General features: G+C 36.6%; 1 protein-coding gene across 1 annotated transcript in view; it reads right to left on the bottom strand.

The window, feature by feature from the left end:
* The window catches only part of HECTD1 (HECT domain E3 ubiquitin protein ligase 1), a 90,687-nt gene that overhangs the window by 23,775 nt on the left and 51,687 nt on the right, over positions 1 to 15,225 (bottom strand). The window contains exons 18-25 of the mRNA XM_021695579.1: positions 14,038 to 14,132; positions 12,898 to 13,003; positions 9,070 to 9,204; positions 7,746 to 7,885; positions 7,131 to 7,454; positions 5,172 to 5,338; positions 4,904 to 5,080; positions 687 to 1,523 (exon numbers count right to left, since the gene is read on the bottom strand). Coding sequence (XP_021551254.1) covers positions 687 to 1,523; positions 4,904 to 5,080; positions 5,172 to 5,338; positions 7,131 to 7,454; positions 7,746 to 7,885; positions 9,070 to 9,204; positions 12,898 to 13,003; positions 14,038 to 14,132 — 1,981 coding nt within the window. The remainder of the gene's footprint in view (positions 1 to 686; positions 1,524 to 4,903; positions 5,081 to 5,171; positions 5,339 to 7,130; positions 7,455 to 7,745; positions 7,886 to 9,069; positions 9,205 to 12,897; positions 13,004 to 14,037; positions 14,133 to 15,225) is intronic.

The raw sequence follows: 15,225 nt of genomic DNA, 5'->3' as shown, positions 1-15,225 counted from the left end.
AAGCAAATCAGTACAATTGGTGGGATTGTATAAACCTAAGAAAAACTAGGTTATATATTTAGAATAAAAGAATGAGATCATGAAACACTAATTATTAAAAGGCTGAAAAGCAACAACTTTGGGAACCCAACTGAAATCCAACTAAGAATCCTTGTTTGTACAGCACTGTTATTTTTCAAAAAATTAAGCCTTGTTTTTTTTAAAAAGTGAAACAGGCAATGCACTAATTCCCAATGATATTTTCCAAAGGAATTTCTTTAACCCATTAGCTTAAGTCAGAATTAAATGGCTTCCAGAAGCTAGTATCAATTTAGGACCTAAGGCAAAGTTAAACCAGTGTGATGCTCTGATTTCAATTGACCATGACAATATTTAATAGTCATCTATTTTCTCATGCAGCTGAACGTAACAATTTTTCTTAGAAGAGTGAAAAATAGAAGTGTGTTACTGTTTTTATCCTTTCAGATTAAGAGGTTCTTTATCACACCTGATCTAAATTCTTAAGAGATCATGATTCTATAGAACTTAACAACAGATTCCTGAAGTGCTAAATCTGACGTAGTTGTATGTAACACGGTTAATGATCTAGTTAAAGACTGCAGCCAGAACCCACTGACCAAGAAACCCTACTGTGCATCCCTCCGAGTGGAAAAACCATTGGGTTCCATAAGGAAAAGCTCACTTACTTGCTGTGCTCATCACATTCCTCCCCAAAGTATTAGTGTTGTTATCACTGCTGCTTCGGCTTAGATTCATGTTGTTCGTGGCATTAGTCCGTGCTATGTTTGCCACTCTCCTTACAAAACTCTCCAAGCTAGATGTTTCTCTTGAGGACAGATTAGGTACACTTGCACTAGAGCTCATAGGGGCCCCGGCAGCCAACAAAGAACTCACTGACAGTCTGTTACTTGCTGAAGAGCTAAGGGGCCGTTGTGAAGCTGCTTCTTTATTAGTTAACTCAGACACTGAACTAACATCAGGAGAACTAACACTAACGATTCCCATGGATATTGCACTAGACTCCCCAGGAGTGCGAACAGAACTATCAGGGCCTAGCTTTCTTTCGGCATTTTCACTTCCCGTTTCCGCTGTTAAGGTGCTGGTGCTTGCACTGGAAGATGACCCTACTTCTGTTTGAGGGACGTTTTCAGCAGATGAAAGAACAACAATTGGTTCATGGACATCAGCTCCTGAAACTATACTGTGTTCCATTACAATTTCTGATCTCCGTTCCGTTTTGGTCGAACCCAAGCTGATGTCGCTGCTACTGGCCACGCTACACACAGAACTGCTGCTTCCTTTTCTACTTGAGGAGCCTGCAGCAGCAGAGGTCTTGTCTGGACAGTTGTTTTTCACCAAGCTGCTCCATGATTGCGTTGTGCCTGAAACAGTGGATGAAACAGGTTTGGGTGATGCCACTGTATCAGGGTCGTACCCTGGTGCAAGCTTGAGGTCAAATTTTCCTTCTGCGCCCATACGGTAAGAGTTTGAGCCACCAGCATCCCAGGTGACATCAATCCAGCCTGGAAAGGGACAGGAGTTTGTGAGACCCGGCAGAAAGCAGAGAGGAGCGTGTCAGACAGTAGCTCCACAATATGGGATCAGCTTTTCATCAGTGCTGAACTTCTCTGAATTTCTATAGTCATTTAAGGTCTGCCAACTAAAATTAAATTCTTCCTTTTATGTCTCTTATTTCTGAACTGCGTGCTCTGCTGATATCTGAAAACAATGTAAGGGTCATGTTTACATCTATTGGGGTGTCTTTTAAGGGGAAGAACTGTTAAAAACTGTAAAAAGACTGATATAAATGGTGATATACTACAACTTCAGTTAAGTACAGATGAAATCTAAATAAAAGGTTTTTTAACTGCTAAATATGATTATGTGGTCGAACGTTCTTTTTAGAAAAAAGTTTTGACTTAGCATTAATTTTTAAGTTTGGGCTAAATTCTAATAATTGACAAAGAAAACATTCACATATTACTGCACAAATTTTAGGTCACCAGCTCAAATAACACTAAGTTAGCATTTCGGTTGTGTTCTCAAAGTTCAGTGGTTACTTGGTTTTCTTATGATTAAGTTTAATATATTTGAATAAGCACAGAAAATTCTAAAAACAAAATTTTTAAAGTATTGCTAGGCTCTTTATTAGAACCTATAAGCTAAAGCTAATAACGTGCAAAGAACTAATGAACACGATATTCAATGTATATTTACTTGTACTTGTAAAACAATACTTGTGCTTTTTAAAAATCAGTAATTAATTTCCAAAAGCCATAAAACAAACTGCCTATTAGAACAGAAAATAATAAAAATATTACAATCTTAGTTTAGTGTTATAAGCTACCTACTTCAGGGGAAAACACAACACATAAAAATGTATGTATTTTTAAAAATATAACAAGCCTTTATAAAGTTTGAAAGTACTTCACCCATACACGCAGGTACTCCATGCATGCACACACACACACACACACGTAACAAGTTCATACATATTTATGATGAAGCTCAGAGGGGTATAAGTAATACTGAATTACCTGTGGGGATTATCTGCATAGGAGTTCTATGAGAGGAAAACTAACAGCCCCAAATCTACATAATCTAGTTTTGATGAAATTTCAATTGCCCCCATTTATTCCATATGCTGAAATAACTTCTAAAGAACCAACATTTAACTATCTCTTCTGCAACATGTAACAGTGTGAATAAAGGAAAGGCTCAAAAACATATACCAATTCCAAATAAAAATAACACTTATACTGCATTAATCACCCCAAAAATATACTGATAATTTACTCCATAGCAATCAAGATCTGTAATTGTATGCTCATCTGTTTCACTCAGAAGGCAGGAAATCATACTTTTTTGGTGACCATTGTTTACATGAAATCTAACAAAGTATCTTTACATAGTAGGCACTCATATTTGTGGAATACAAGAGAAAAAAAAAAAGGGATATTCCCACTGACACACAGATTCTTTAGAAAGGAAAGATATTTGGGGCGCCTGGGTGGTTCAGTCAGTTAAGTGCCTGACTCTTGATTTCAGCTCAGGTCATGATCTCAGGGTTGTGAGATCGAGCCCCACGTCGGGCTCCACACTGGATGTGGAGCCTGTCTAAGATTCTCTACCTCTCCCTTTGCCCCTTGCCACCAAAAGAAATGGTTGGTTTAGGGGTGCCTGGCTGGTTTGGTCAGTGGAGTGTGTGATTCTTGATCTTGGGGTTGTGAGTTCAAGCCCTACATTAGGTACAGAGAGTAAAATACTAAAAAATTTGGGGGCGCCTGGGTGGCTCAGTCGTTAAGCATCTGCCTTCGGCTCGGGTCATGATCCCAGGATGCTGGGATCGAGCCCCACATCGGGGTCCCTGCTCCGTGGGGGGCCTGCTTCTCCCTCTCCCACTCCCCCTGCTTGTGTTCCTTCTCTTGCTGTCAAATAAATAAAATCTTTTTAAAAAAAAATTAAAAAATTTTAAAGAAAGAAAGAAACGGTTGGTTTACTTTTGAAAGCTAAGCACTTTCCCTAACATAAAGGTTTTAAAATAAGACAATGTGAATGGCCATTTTGGTCAGTCAAAACTCTGAACCTCTACATTAGTCCAGTCACCAAAAATAAGCTTTTTTATATAATAAATTCTAAAATTAAGAATCCCATTTTCATAGGCAGTCGCTTCAGCTGACTCCAGCCTGAGAAAAATAAACTACATTCATATACCCCTAACTAGCCCACACACTTAAAAGCCAAAACAAACAATTTAGGGGAAACAGAATATTAACTAAGTATCATTAAAATGTCTAAAAACATTTAAAATTTCTGGGTTGAATGGTACTACTGTCCTCTCAACTATTACTGGTTTTTATGAATTTTGGCAATCACATCCTGCTCATTCACTGTAAACCTGCTATAACGACAACAATTTGCAGTTACGGTGTAACTATACACAAATGCATTAAGTAGTAAGGTGATACAAAGAAGAGAATCTTAAAAACCATAAAATCAAGAATGTATTTAGGTAAATAAATGCCTGTATCACATAGAACATGAATATATTAAGATACTAAGTGTTAGTCATTCTCCTAAGCACTATCACCTTTATTACAGCTCTTCAGATATTTGGTTTAAGTTAAGAATATGAACATTTTACTCCTTTTTGTTTTTAACAGCAAGCAAAATTCTTAAGAACACACTACTGGCTAGGCAACTTATCCACTAATAAATCGGCCTTTTGAGTATTTATAAGAAAAAAATTAGGCATTTTAAGTTGCTTCTGGGAATTTAAGAGCAATTTATTAAATAAGTGGGTATGGCCTTCTCTAAAATCTACAGCATCAAAGGTTTATAAAATGAACTTGATTTAAATAATAACAACCCTTACCTTATAAAATATCAAAGTTTAAAATCCAAAGAAACGCTAGTAGACTGAGAAACGTTATGAATGTTATTTTATAATCTATTAATAAATGAAGAGGCTACAATTCTTGTTCTGTGCTTTATTAAAAAGTAGTTACTAAAAATGTTAATACTTTTTCTTCTACATGACTTATAAAAGGATAAAAAAATTACTGCCTGATTCCTACCACGCTAACAAGAAAAGCGTAAGAAATTAAAGATCAATGAAAACTTATGAATAGACCCAAAAAAGCAGCAGAAAATGTGTCTTTAGAGTAGTCAACTTATACTAACTTATTAATCACTTTAAAATATTAGCAATAAGTTCTAAATCAAAAGAGAAATTAAAAATTTCCCTTAATTCTAAGTAAATGACTTTTCCATTTTTAATGTGAGATCAATACAGTTCTACTACAGAGTGCTGAGACATTTACTAACCCAAAATAACAAAAGAAAAATACTTTGTTATTTAAGTACTCCATTTCTACACTAAAAATGCTAAGTACCTACTCACCATTATGCAGTTCCCCTGTGACGGTACCTTCTCCCTGTGGGCTGCCATCCTGATCTCGCCATTTCCAATCAAGGCCTCTGATCACACGAGCCCCTGGAACCATGTATTTCAGAACCTGGGAGCGAACTAGACGTCTTTGTCTTCTAAGATTAGCTTCTGCTTCCTTAGCTGCTTTCCCTATAAAGTAGAAATTCAAGAAATATAAATAAGTCACATTTTATAAAGAGAACTGTTCCAATAAGTTAAAACCCTGTTATCATCTGTTTACCTAGCTGGTCTTCACATACTCCATTTACAGTGCCATAAAGTTCGAATCCAGATAGTGACAGGTAGTGGGTTTGTCCACTAGCATTCTTCCCCATCTGTTTAATTCTCACATGTCGCCACCCTTGTTTCTCATCCTTTGGTGGATCAAGAGGCCAGGTTGCTGTTGACCTGTGAATGTGTTAGGGAAAAAATGGTGTAATGTTTTAAAACAGATGAAAAAGATGTTTAAGGTGGGGAAGATTTTTTATATAACAGAGACCAATAGAAAAAATAAACCAATTCCACATTCAGGGTGTTATGGAATTCCACAGTCTGTTACACAAGAATCAAGATCAAAGGAGAAAATCAGCCATCAAGAAAATAAGTTAAAAATGAAATGTTTAAATGTATACGATTAATGACTCATAATTTTAAATGATTTATGATCAATAAAATCCAAAGAAATAAGACAAGAAATTTTAAGAGTAACAGATATGTTTGTGATGAAAAAGATTTTTTAAAATTCATGCGGTTTAAAATGATATATATATTAAAATATTAAATTTAAAGCCTTGAAAATATTATCTATTAATTCAAATGTTAAGGAGCTCCGTCCATACTACATGAAATGCAGAAAGTAATTTAACTCCATGCCCTATATTCCCCTCAAAATGTGCCACACTGTTCTATTAAAACTTAGTAGAACTAAAATTTTTAGAAATATAATACTTTTGGAGGACCTGGGTGGCTCAGTTGGTTGAGTGTCAGACTCCTGGATTCGATTTAGGTTGCTATCTCGGTGCCATGGGATTGGCAGCATTGAGCCCCATGTTCAGCATGGACTCCTCCCTCTCCCGCCCCCCTCTGCCTCTTCTGCATGCGCACTCTCTCTCAAATAAATAAAATTTTTAAAAAGGAATATAATACTTTGTTTTTTTAAAAAATAATATACGAGCAATATATAAAATTTAGAAAAAGAGCATATAAAAATAAGGAAAATTTAAAAGTTAGCCATAATTCTGTAACCAGCAATAGCAACTGTTAATTTGTAGAAAATACACATATATCGGGGCGCCTGGGTGGCTCAGTTGGTTAAGCGACTGCCTTCGGCTCAGGTCATGATCCTGGAGTCCCGGGATCGAGTCCCGCATTGGGCTCCCTGCTCGGCGAGGAGCCTGCTTCTCTCTCTGACCCTCCCCCCTCTCATGTACTCTCTCTCATTCTCGCTCTCTCAAATAAATAAATAAAATCTTTAAAAAAAAAAAAAGAAAATACACATATATCATGTGCATGTATGGGGAGTTTAGTATGCTATATATACACATATATAACTATCTATCAATTTCTTTTTAAATAAATAGGCTCAGTGTTCCACTAATGTTTTATCGAAAGCTGTTAAAAGTTTTGGTCAAATTAATACCTAAATTATAGTAGCAAGTGATTTTTTTTTAAAGATTTTATTTATTTATTTGACAGAGAGGAGACAGTGAGACAGGGAACACAAGCAGGGGGAGTGGGAGAGGGAGAAGCAGGCTTCCCGCGGAGCAGAGAGCCTGATGCAGGGTTCGATCCCAGCGCCCTGGGATCATGACCCGAGCCGAAGGCAGATACTTAACAACTGAGCCACCCAGGCACCTCTCAAGTGATGTTTTTAAAAAGAAAATCTTAGGCGCCTGGGTGGCTCAGTTGGTTAAGCGAATGCCTTCAGCTCAGGTCATGATCCTGGAGTCACGGGATCGAGTCCCACATCGGGCTCCCTGCTCAGCAGGGAGTCCGCTTCTCCCTCTGACCCTACCCCTCTCATGTGCTCTCTCTCTCATTCTCTCTCTCAAATAATAAAATCTTTAAAGAAATAAAATAACATAAAAAGAAAATCTTGCTTCAATATTTCACAAAGAAGAGAGCTCTAAGAGCATACAGTTATAAAAATAAACAAAGTTCATTATTGAGTTTTTCAATTTGCAAAGACTCCTCAACTAACCCTGGTTCATTGAGACTGCAGTCATCAACATGGGTATACAAAGAAGTCCAGTTCTGTCCATCTTTGGATACCTGGAAAACCCAATTTCTCAGTGCAGACCTTCCATAACCACGAGCATGACGAAGTGTATATGCTGACGGTACCACCCAGAGACCCAGATCTATGGCAAACCAGGCATTCTTATCATCATTGCTATGACAATTTAAAGCTGAATTATCACGACTTAGTATGTCTTCTAGGCGGCCATAAGGTAGATTTCTTCCTTCTGACGATGTTACTACTACAAGTCCATAAGCAGCTGGATTTACCCATTCATATGCAGTTCTAAATAAAAGAAAAAAATTAGCAGTTAACACTATTAAAATAAATGCCATTTATTCATACTAGCTTTTTTCCACATAAAATCATATTTTTTAAAATCCTAAAATTGACAATTTATATATTTTTTCTTCATAAAAAGTAAATGAGATAGTGTTATATTTAACCTATAATACAAAATTCCTTAAACTGTAGGATACTCAGAGTGGTTAATAATTTTATTCTACTACCTAGAATTTTTTTTTTTTCAGGTGAATATTTTCAGGTTAATATTTTCTCTTAAACAGCATGACTTACTTGGCATTTGTCCCAATCCAGTAAATGATTCCATTTTCATCAAAATCATGCTGGTGCCGAAATATAAAATTTTGGCCTTCTCTTAATTTCCGAACAAAAACAAATGAAGATCGGTCAAAATCATACCACTGCTTTGCTACCTATACCAAAGAAAATATGGAAGACACTCACCTTAATAATGCTATTTTCAAATGCATTGCTGACTTTTTCCTATCCCTTTAATGTGACTTATTTTTTTAAGAGTTTATTTATGAGAGAGAGAGAGCAAGAGCGAGCAAGTGAGAGAGCACGAACAGGGTGGTAGGGAATAGAGGCAGAGGGAGAGGGAGAGGGAGAAGGAGGCTTCCCACGGAGCAGGGAGCCTGATGTGGGGCTCAATCCCAGGACCCTGAGATCACGACCTGAGCTGAAGGCAGCTGCTTCACCGACTGAGCCACCCAGCTGCCCCAATGTGACTTATTTTGTCGCAACAAATACTCATTAAAGAATATTTGGGAAAAATCCCACAGCAGGCTCCATGCTCAGCAGGGTGGCTGCCTCAGATTCTCTCTTCTCCCTCTGCCCCTCTTCCTGCTGCACATGCACGCTCTCTCAAATAAATCTTTTTTTTAAAAAAAACATTATTTGGGGAAAAAACAGAAAAATGCAAATTTCTACAACCAAAGTACCCTACTATTAATATCATAGAGTATTTCTTTACTCCATTATCTCAACAGACAGGGTAAAACAACATCTGATCATACTATACCAAAACTTTTTTCCTTATTGGTCTTTATACATTTTAATAGCTATACAATATTCAAATTAATGGAAATAATTATCAGCTTGATACTCCTTTTATTGACTGGCATTAAGGTTTTGTTCATGATTTCAGTATTACAAATATCTCTAATAAACACCTTAATGAAGAAAGAAAGCATCTGTAGTGCTTAAAGATTATTTTCTTAGTAGAGAATGGAAATGGAATTTCCATTCCATTCCAAAAAATGGAATTACAAGGTCAAAGAGCATTACCATAACTCTGCAAAGATACTTCCCCAACTACTTTTCTAAAGGGTTAAACCCCATAGCAGAGAATGCCTATTTCATCACAGCCTTGCCAGAAACTCACCATTTTTTTTTTTTTAAGATTTTATTTATTTATTTGACAGAGAGATAGAGAGCACAAGTAGGCAGGGTGGCAGGCAGAGGGAGAGGGAGAAGCAGGCTCTCCGCTGAGCAGGGAGCCAGACATGGGGCTCGATCCCAGGACCCCAGGATCATGACCTGAGCCGAAGGCAGCCGCTTAACCGACTGAGCCACCCAGGCGCCCCAAGAAACTCACCATTTTTAAGAGATACTGTTCCAGAGATTCAACTGTAGCTAAGGGTTCCATCTTCAACATCCTACCAGTCCTGTCTATCAATGCAGTTTCACCAGGTGCACGTTCCAACCGAAATCTTAATCTTCTTGTAAGTATCTGTGCAAAAAAATGATAAAACTGCTTCAGAAAGTACCTTGTTTGTCTCTTAGAACTGTAAAAATGAGAAAGGTTCTCAATAGTAATTGAAAATTATAAGTTACAGTATAACCATTGAAGAAGGATCAGTGTTTGTTTTCTATTAAATTTTTTTTCTTTTTAAAAGAACAACTGGGGGCACCTGGGTGGCTCAGTCAGTTAAGCATCAGCCTCTTGATTTCAGCGCAGGGAGTGATCTCAGAGTCATGAGATCAAGCCCCACATCAGGCTCCACACTTAGCACGGAGTCTGCTTGTCCCTCTCCCTCTGCTCCTCCCCCAGTTCTCTCTCTCTCTCTCAAATAAATAAATAACATCTTTATAAATAAATAAATAAAATTTTACAGGACCACCAGAACAAATGATACTGGCTTTCAAGAAAGAAACAAAGTTAACATCATACTTAGAATTTCTAAACAACTTCAAATACATATGGTTTAACGAAATCGTAAAACACTGTAACAGAAGTATTGCATTCCTTACAAGTTGCAATTTTTCAGGTAAGTTATGAAAAGTAGCTAATTATTTAGCTAATTTATTCTTTTTTTTAATCATTCTTTTTTAAGATTTTATTTATTTGACAGAGAGAGAGAAAAAGAAACACAAGCAGGGGGGAGGGGCAGAGGGAGAAGCAGGCTCCCTGCTCAGTAGGGAGCCCAATGGCAAATTTGATCCCAGAACCCTGGGATCATGATCTAAGCCGAAGGCAGACGCTTAACTGAGCCACCCAGGCGTCCCTAATTTATTCCTTTAAAGATAGAATATATTAAATAGTCTATGGCTGGTAAACTTTTTTTTTAGGTAGGCTTTAAGCCCAATATGGGGCTCAAACTCACAACCCTAAGATCAAGAGTCACATACTCTACGAAATGAGTCAGCCAGGCACCGCTATGGCTAATCAACTTTTAAAAATACACGATAGTGTCCAATCCAATCCATTTTATTAAGCAAGTATGAAACTAGCAATTTTAGGTAGTATCATTGCTGTTTCAATCTTCACTAATTCCTATAGATACATAATCAAATACTTACATGGGCATGTGGGTAGAACTACCCAGAGGACATATTACCAGCCTTCCTGTCTTTTTATCTTGCACAGTCTCCTAAAATTGGAAGTGCATAATAAAAGATGTTGATGCTCCTAGGGCTGTACAAGCAGGGGAACTGCCAGTCTTTTGAGACTTATCTCTGCCTTATTTACTTATCAAGGATAAAGCCTTGGGGCACCTGGGAGGCTCATTCGGTTAAGCGGCTGCCTTTGGCTCAGGTAATAATCCCAGGGTCCTGGGTTGGGCTCCCAGCCCAGCGGGGAGTCTGCTCCCTCTCCCCTTCCCTCCCCTCGCTCATACTTTGACTCTCTCTCTCAAATAAATAAATAAAATCTTAAAAAAAAAAAGGATAAAGCCTTAAAAAGGATGTACTGGGGCACCTGGCTGGCTCAGTCAGTAGAGCATGTGACTCTTGATCTTGGGGTTGTAACTTGGAGCCCCACGTTTGGTGTAACGATTGCTTAAAAAATCAAATATTAAAAAAAGGGGGGGGGCGCCTGGGTGGCTCAGATGGTTAAGTGTCTGCCTTCAGCTCAGGTCATGATCCCAGGGTCCTGGGATCGAGTCCCACATCGGGCTCCCGGCTCAGTGGGGAGCCTGCTTCTCCCTCGGACCCTCTCCCCTCTCATGCTGTTTCTCTCTCGCTCGCTCTCTAAAAAATAAATAAAATCTTTAAAAAAAAGGGGGGGGGGATGTGCCGAAAGCCCTTGCTCCTCTTCATTATTCTATCCAAAATAAAACACAAAGTAGATCTCAACATCATGTTAAATATAATTCCTTGTCAGGCAAACTAACATACGTTAACTCCCTAGACAACCTCTCTAGTCTGGCTAGTGGCTTTGGTAACATTACTGGGTTCTTGGGGGGTATGGCAAGATTTTTGCCTTGAGTAGCCATTGTTTTGGCAAATAGAGATTCTTAGTCACTTATTAAAGGTTCTATTTAAAAGAAACCATTCCAGAGCGCCTGGGTGGCTTAGCTGATTAAGCGACTGCCTTCGGCTCAGGTCATGATCCTGGAGTCCCGGGATCGAGTCCCACATTGGGCTCCCTGCTCAGCGGGGAGTCTGCTTCTCCCTCTGCCCCACCCCCCTCTCATGCTCTATCTCATTCTCTCTCTCAAATAAATAAAATCTTTAAAAAAATCTTAAATAAAAAATAAAAGAAACTAGTCCATGCAGTGCAATGCAGGATAGATTGGATAAAGGCAAGATTCAGGCAAAATGACGTGTAAGGAATACTAAGGTAACCTACAAAAGATATAATAAAGATCTGGACTGGGATATTCATACAAAGAATATTTGTTCTGTCTATTCATATCTGGATACCAGCTGCTAACAAAAGAATAAATGAATAAATGAATGTGAATGTCAACCAGAAAACATTTAGGAAAAAAACAAGCTTTTTATAAAACCCATGACAGATTTACTGAAGAATCAATAGGAATAGCTAAGGCAGGCCACCTGGCTTTAAAAAATGACATAAAGAAAGCAAGAAAAAAAATTGTCCTTAAAATATTTTCATACTTGTTAGCCTGGTGATGGGTATTAAAGAGGGCACGTTCTGCATGGAGCACTAGGTGTTATACGCAAATAATGAATCATGGAACACTACATCAAAAACTAATGATGTAATGTATGGTGATTAACATAATAAAAAAAATATTTTCATACTTTCTCATCTACTGAGAATTATAGGGATGAAAGGACTTAACTCGTAATTCTAGAACAAAAGGACCCATTTCTTTTCCTGCCTTTTCCACTGATAAAGCATCTTTTTCCACTTACCATCAACCAAATGATTTATTACTTACAATAAACATTTATTGAAATCCACAGCGATTTGATTAAACAAAAAATTGAAATATTAATAATTCAAGAGTTATTAAAAAAACAATCAAATGACATTATGGTTACAGTCTTTAATGAGTAAGCAGAACTGTTATTTAATACAATATGAACAAAGTTTGTTCTTGTTTTTTTTTTTTTCTAGTTGTTCTCACTTTTTATTTTTTTTTATTCTTATGTTAATCCCCATACATTACATCATTAGTTTTAGATGAAGTGTTCCATGATTCATTGTTTGTGCATAACACCCAGTGCTCCATGCAGAACGTGCCCTCCTCAGTACCCACCACCAGGCTAACCCATCCTCCCACCCCCCTCCCCTCTAGAACCCTGTTTGTTTTTCAGAGTCCATCATCTCTCATGGTTCGTCTACCCCTCTGATTTCCCCTGCTTCATTCTTCCCCTCCCTTTTTTTTTCTTAACATATATTGCATTACCTGTTTCAGAGGTACAGATCTGTGATTCAACAGTCTCACACAATTCACAGCGCTCACCATAGCACATACCCTCCCCAGTGTCTATCACCCAGTCACCCCATCCCTCCCACCCCACCCCCCACTCCAGCAACCCTCAGTTTGTTTCCTGCAATTAAGAATTCCTCATATCAGTGAGGTCATATGATACATGTCTTTCTCTGTTTGACTTATTTCACTCAACATAATACCCTCCAGTTCCATCTTGTTTTTGTTTTCTTAAGCAAAGTAAAAGACTGCTCCTAAACACATTCAGCAATAATAGCGACCGCATTTTTCATAGTTACCTGCAGGTTATATGTGGATCCAGGTGTATCATACAAATGGAGAGGTAGACGTTCAATAGACTCTAGTACAGCTATTAACTTCCGAATTAATGCAACTGCTGGTCGACTACGAAGAAAAAATAATTAAGAGTGTTTATGTAATTTTATAACCAAGTTCATTCAGGAACTGCACTAACCAGCCTCATATAGACCCCTACTTTCTTTGAGTGCAAAGAAAAGTTTAATTTTGTATGAGACTACATCTAAGCAAACAAAAATACTCTCATAACTCAATTTCCTTCACTCAAGAATATTTCATTTTACTTATAAGACTTCTATCAACTGCATTCAAAGTAGACATATAATTTATTTTTTAAAGTTTAAACAATTATGGGATGCCTGGGTGGCTTAGTTGATTGAGCATCTTCCTTCGGCTCAGGTCATGATCCCAGGGTCCTGGGATAGAGCCCCATATCAGGCTCTCTGCTCAGCAGGGAGTCTGCTTCTCCCCTGCCTGCCGCTCCTCTTGCTTGTGTGCGGCCAAGTGTGTGAATGCTCTCTCTCTCTCTCCCCCTCCCCCGAATAAATAAATAAATAAATAAATCTTTAAAAAAAGTTTAAACAATTTTATTTCTTAATATTTTTGATACATATGAAAATATATAAAGCAACAAAGTTTTGAAAATTATATTATTTGCTGGCAAGGTAACACTAGTGTAATGTTTCTGGATAATAACTTGACAATTTGCATCAAGAAACTTTTAAGATCATCTACAACCTTTAACTCAATAATACCACTTAAAGGAATTTATGTAAAAAGATGCTTCTGGGGCACCTGGGTAGGTCAGTCAGTTAAGCATCTGCCTTTGGCTCAGGTCATGATCACAGAATCCTGTGATCGGGATCCCTGCTCTGCATGGAGTCTGCTTCTCCCGCTGCCCCTCACCCTGCTCATGCTCTCTTTCAAATAAATGAATAAAATCTTTTTAAAAATGCTTTAAAAATCTTTTCCTATTATTATACATTTAAAATATAAAACTACTTTGTTTACTGAATTTAAAAGTTCCCATTTTTGTGTATAAGCACTATATTAGACTATTTTAAAGTATACCAACTTTCAAACGCTGCAAACTTCAAATTTAAAGAAATTTAGTGATTTACCTTTCATCATCTTCATTTTCACTAAAAGCTGTTTTAAAAACATTTATTCTTTCTACCAGTTGACTACAATCTTGTTTCGTATCTAAATCCATGCTCTACAAAAAATTAAAAAGGTACAAAAAAACCATTTTAAGGCTGTTACCAAAATTTATCAAAAACACACACTACAAAGATAAACATTAATATATTATTACAAAAGTGTCAATATAATCTAAGTGAAATCATCATTTTCCTTCAATTAAAATTCTTTTTACTATATAACTTGTAGATCACAGCTAACATACAGATTTTTTTTTTTACTTCCTGAATATTATATAATGTGCTAAATAAGCTTTTCCCAAAGTGTAGTATGCAAGGTAATTTCAGATTATTTATAAATGAACATTTTCCATTTTAATAATACTATGTACTTTAATTAGTATTAGAAAAAATATAACTGGTATACCAAAACAATGATTCACAAATATCACTAAGTAATATAATGTGATGTATCAATATAATTTTAATAAATGGAAATTATGCAAATGGTAAAATTAATGAAGGGAATATACAACTTATAGAAGTTAAAATGAATTTTAAGAGTGTATTACCACATACAGAGATTAAGAGCAAAAATTAAAGTTGGATGTAGAATTAAAATAGAAGAAAACTTTCACTTTTTATACTTTTGTTAGAATTTGTTATAATAAGTACATATGGTATGTTTCATTAAAATAAAGATTTTTATCACAACAAAGAGACATTAAAGGTAGACTAAGTTGAAGAGAAACATAAGGTTATTAGCAAATACTTGTCAAATAGTCATAGTAACTTCCTAAATAGTCATGGCTCATAAATTAATTTTATGCAAATAATTTAAGGACTTAAGAAGGTCTACAGACTAATTTCATTTTATGAAGAAATCAGAGCACTGAATAATGTTAAATCTTAGGTAAAGTAAGTGTTTTGTCAAAAAACTCTAGAATAAATTATGACTGGAAAACTCAAAAATCTAAATAGACTCAATTACTGAATTCAATTGGCTTAAACTAATGATATGACATAAAAGAAAGGCCAAATTATAAATACTAACATTTATTACCTCAGTTTTTAAATATTTCTTGACAAAAGAAACACTGCTTTGCCAAAAATGTTGCTACAAGTAATTGTTAGAACTATATAGTCTGTTCTGTACTACTTCATAAACTT

Source organism: Neomonachus schauinslandi, chromosome 9, assembly GCF_002201575.2.
Source record: "Neomonachus schauinslandi chromosome 9, ASM220157v2, whole genome shotgun sequence".
Taxonomy (NCBI): Eukaryota; Metazoa; Chordata; class Mammalia; order Carnivora; family Phocidae; genus Neomonachus; species Neomonachus schauinslandi.
This window is presented reverse-complemented; position numbering and strand designations above follow the sequence as displayed.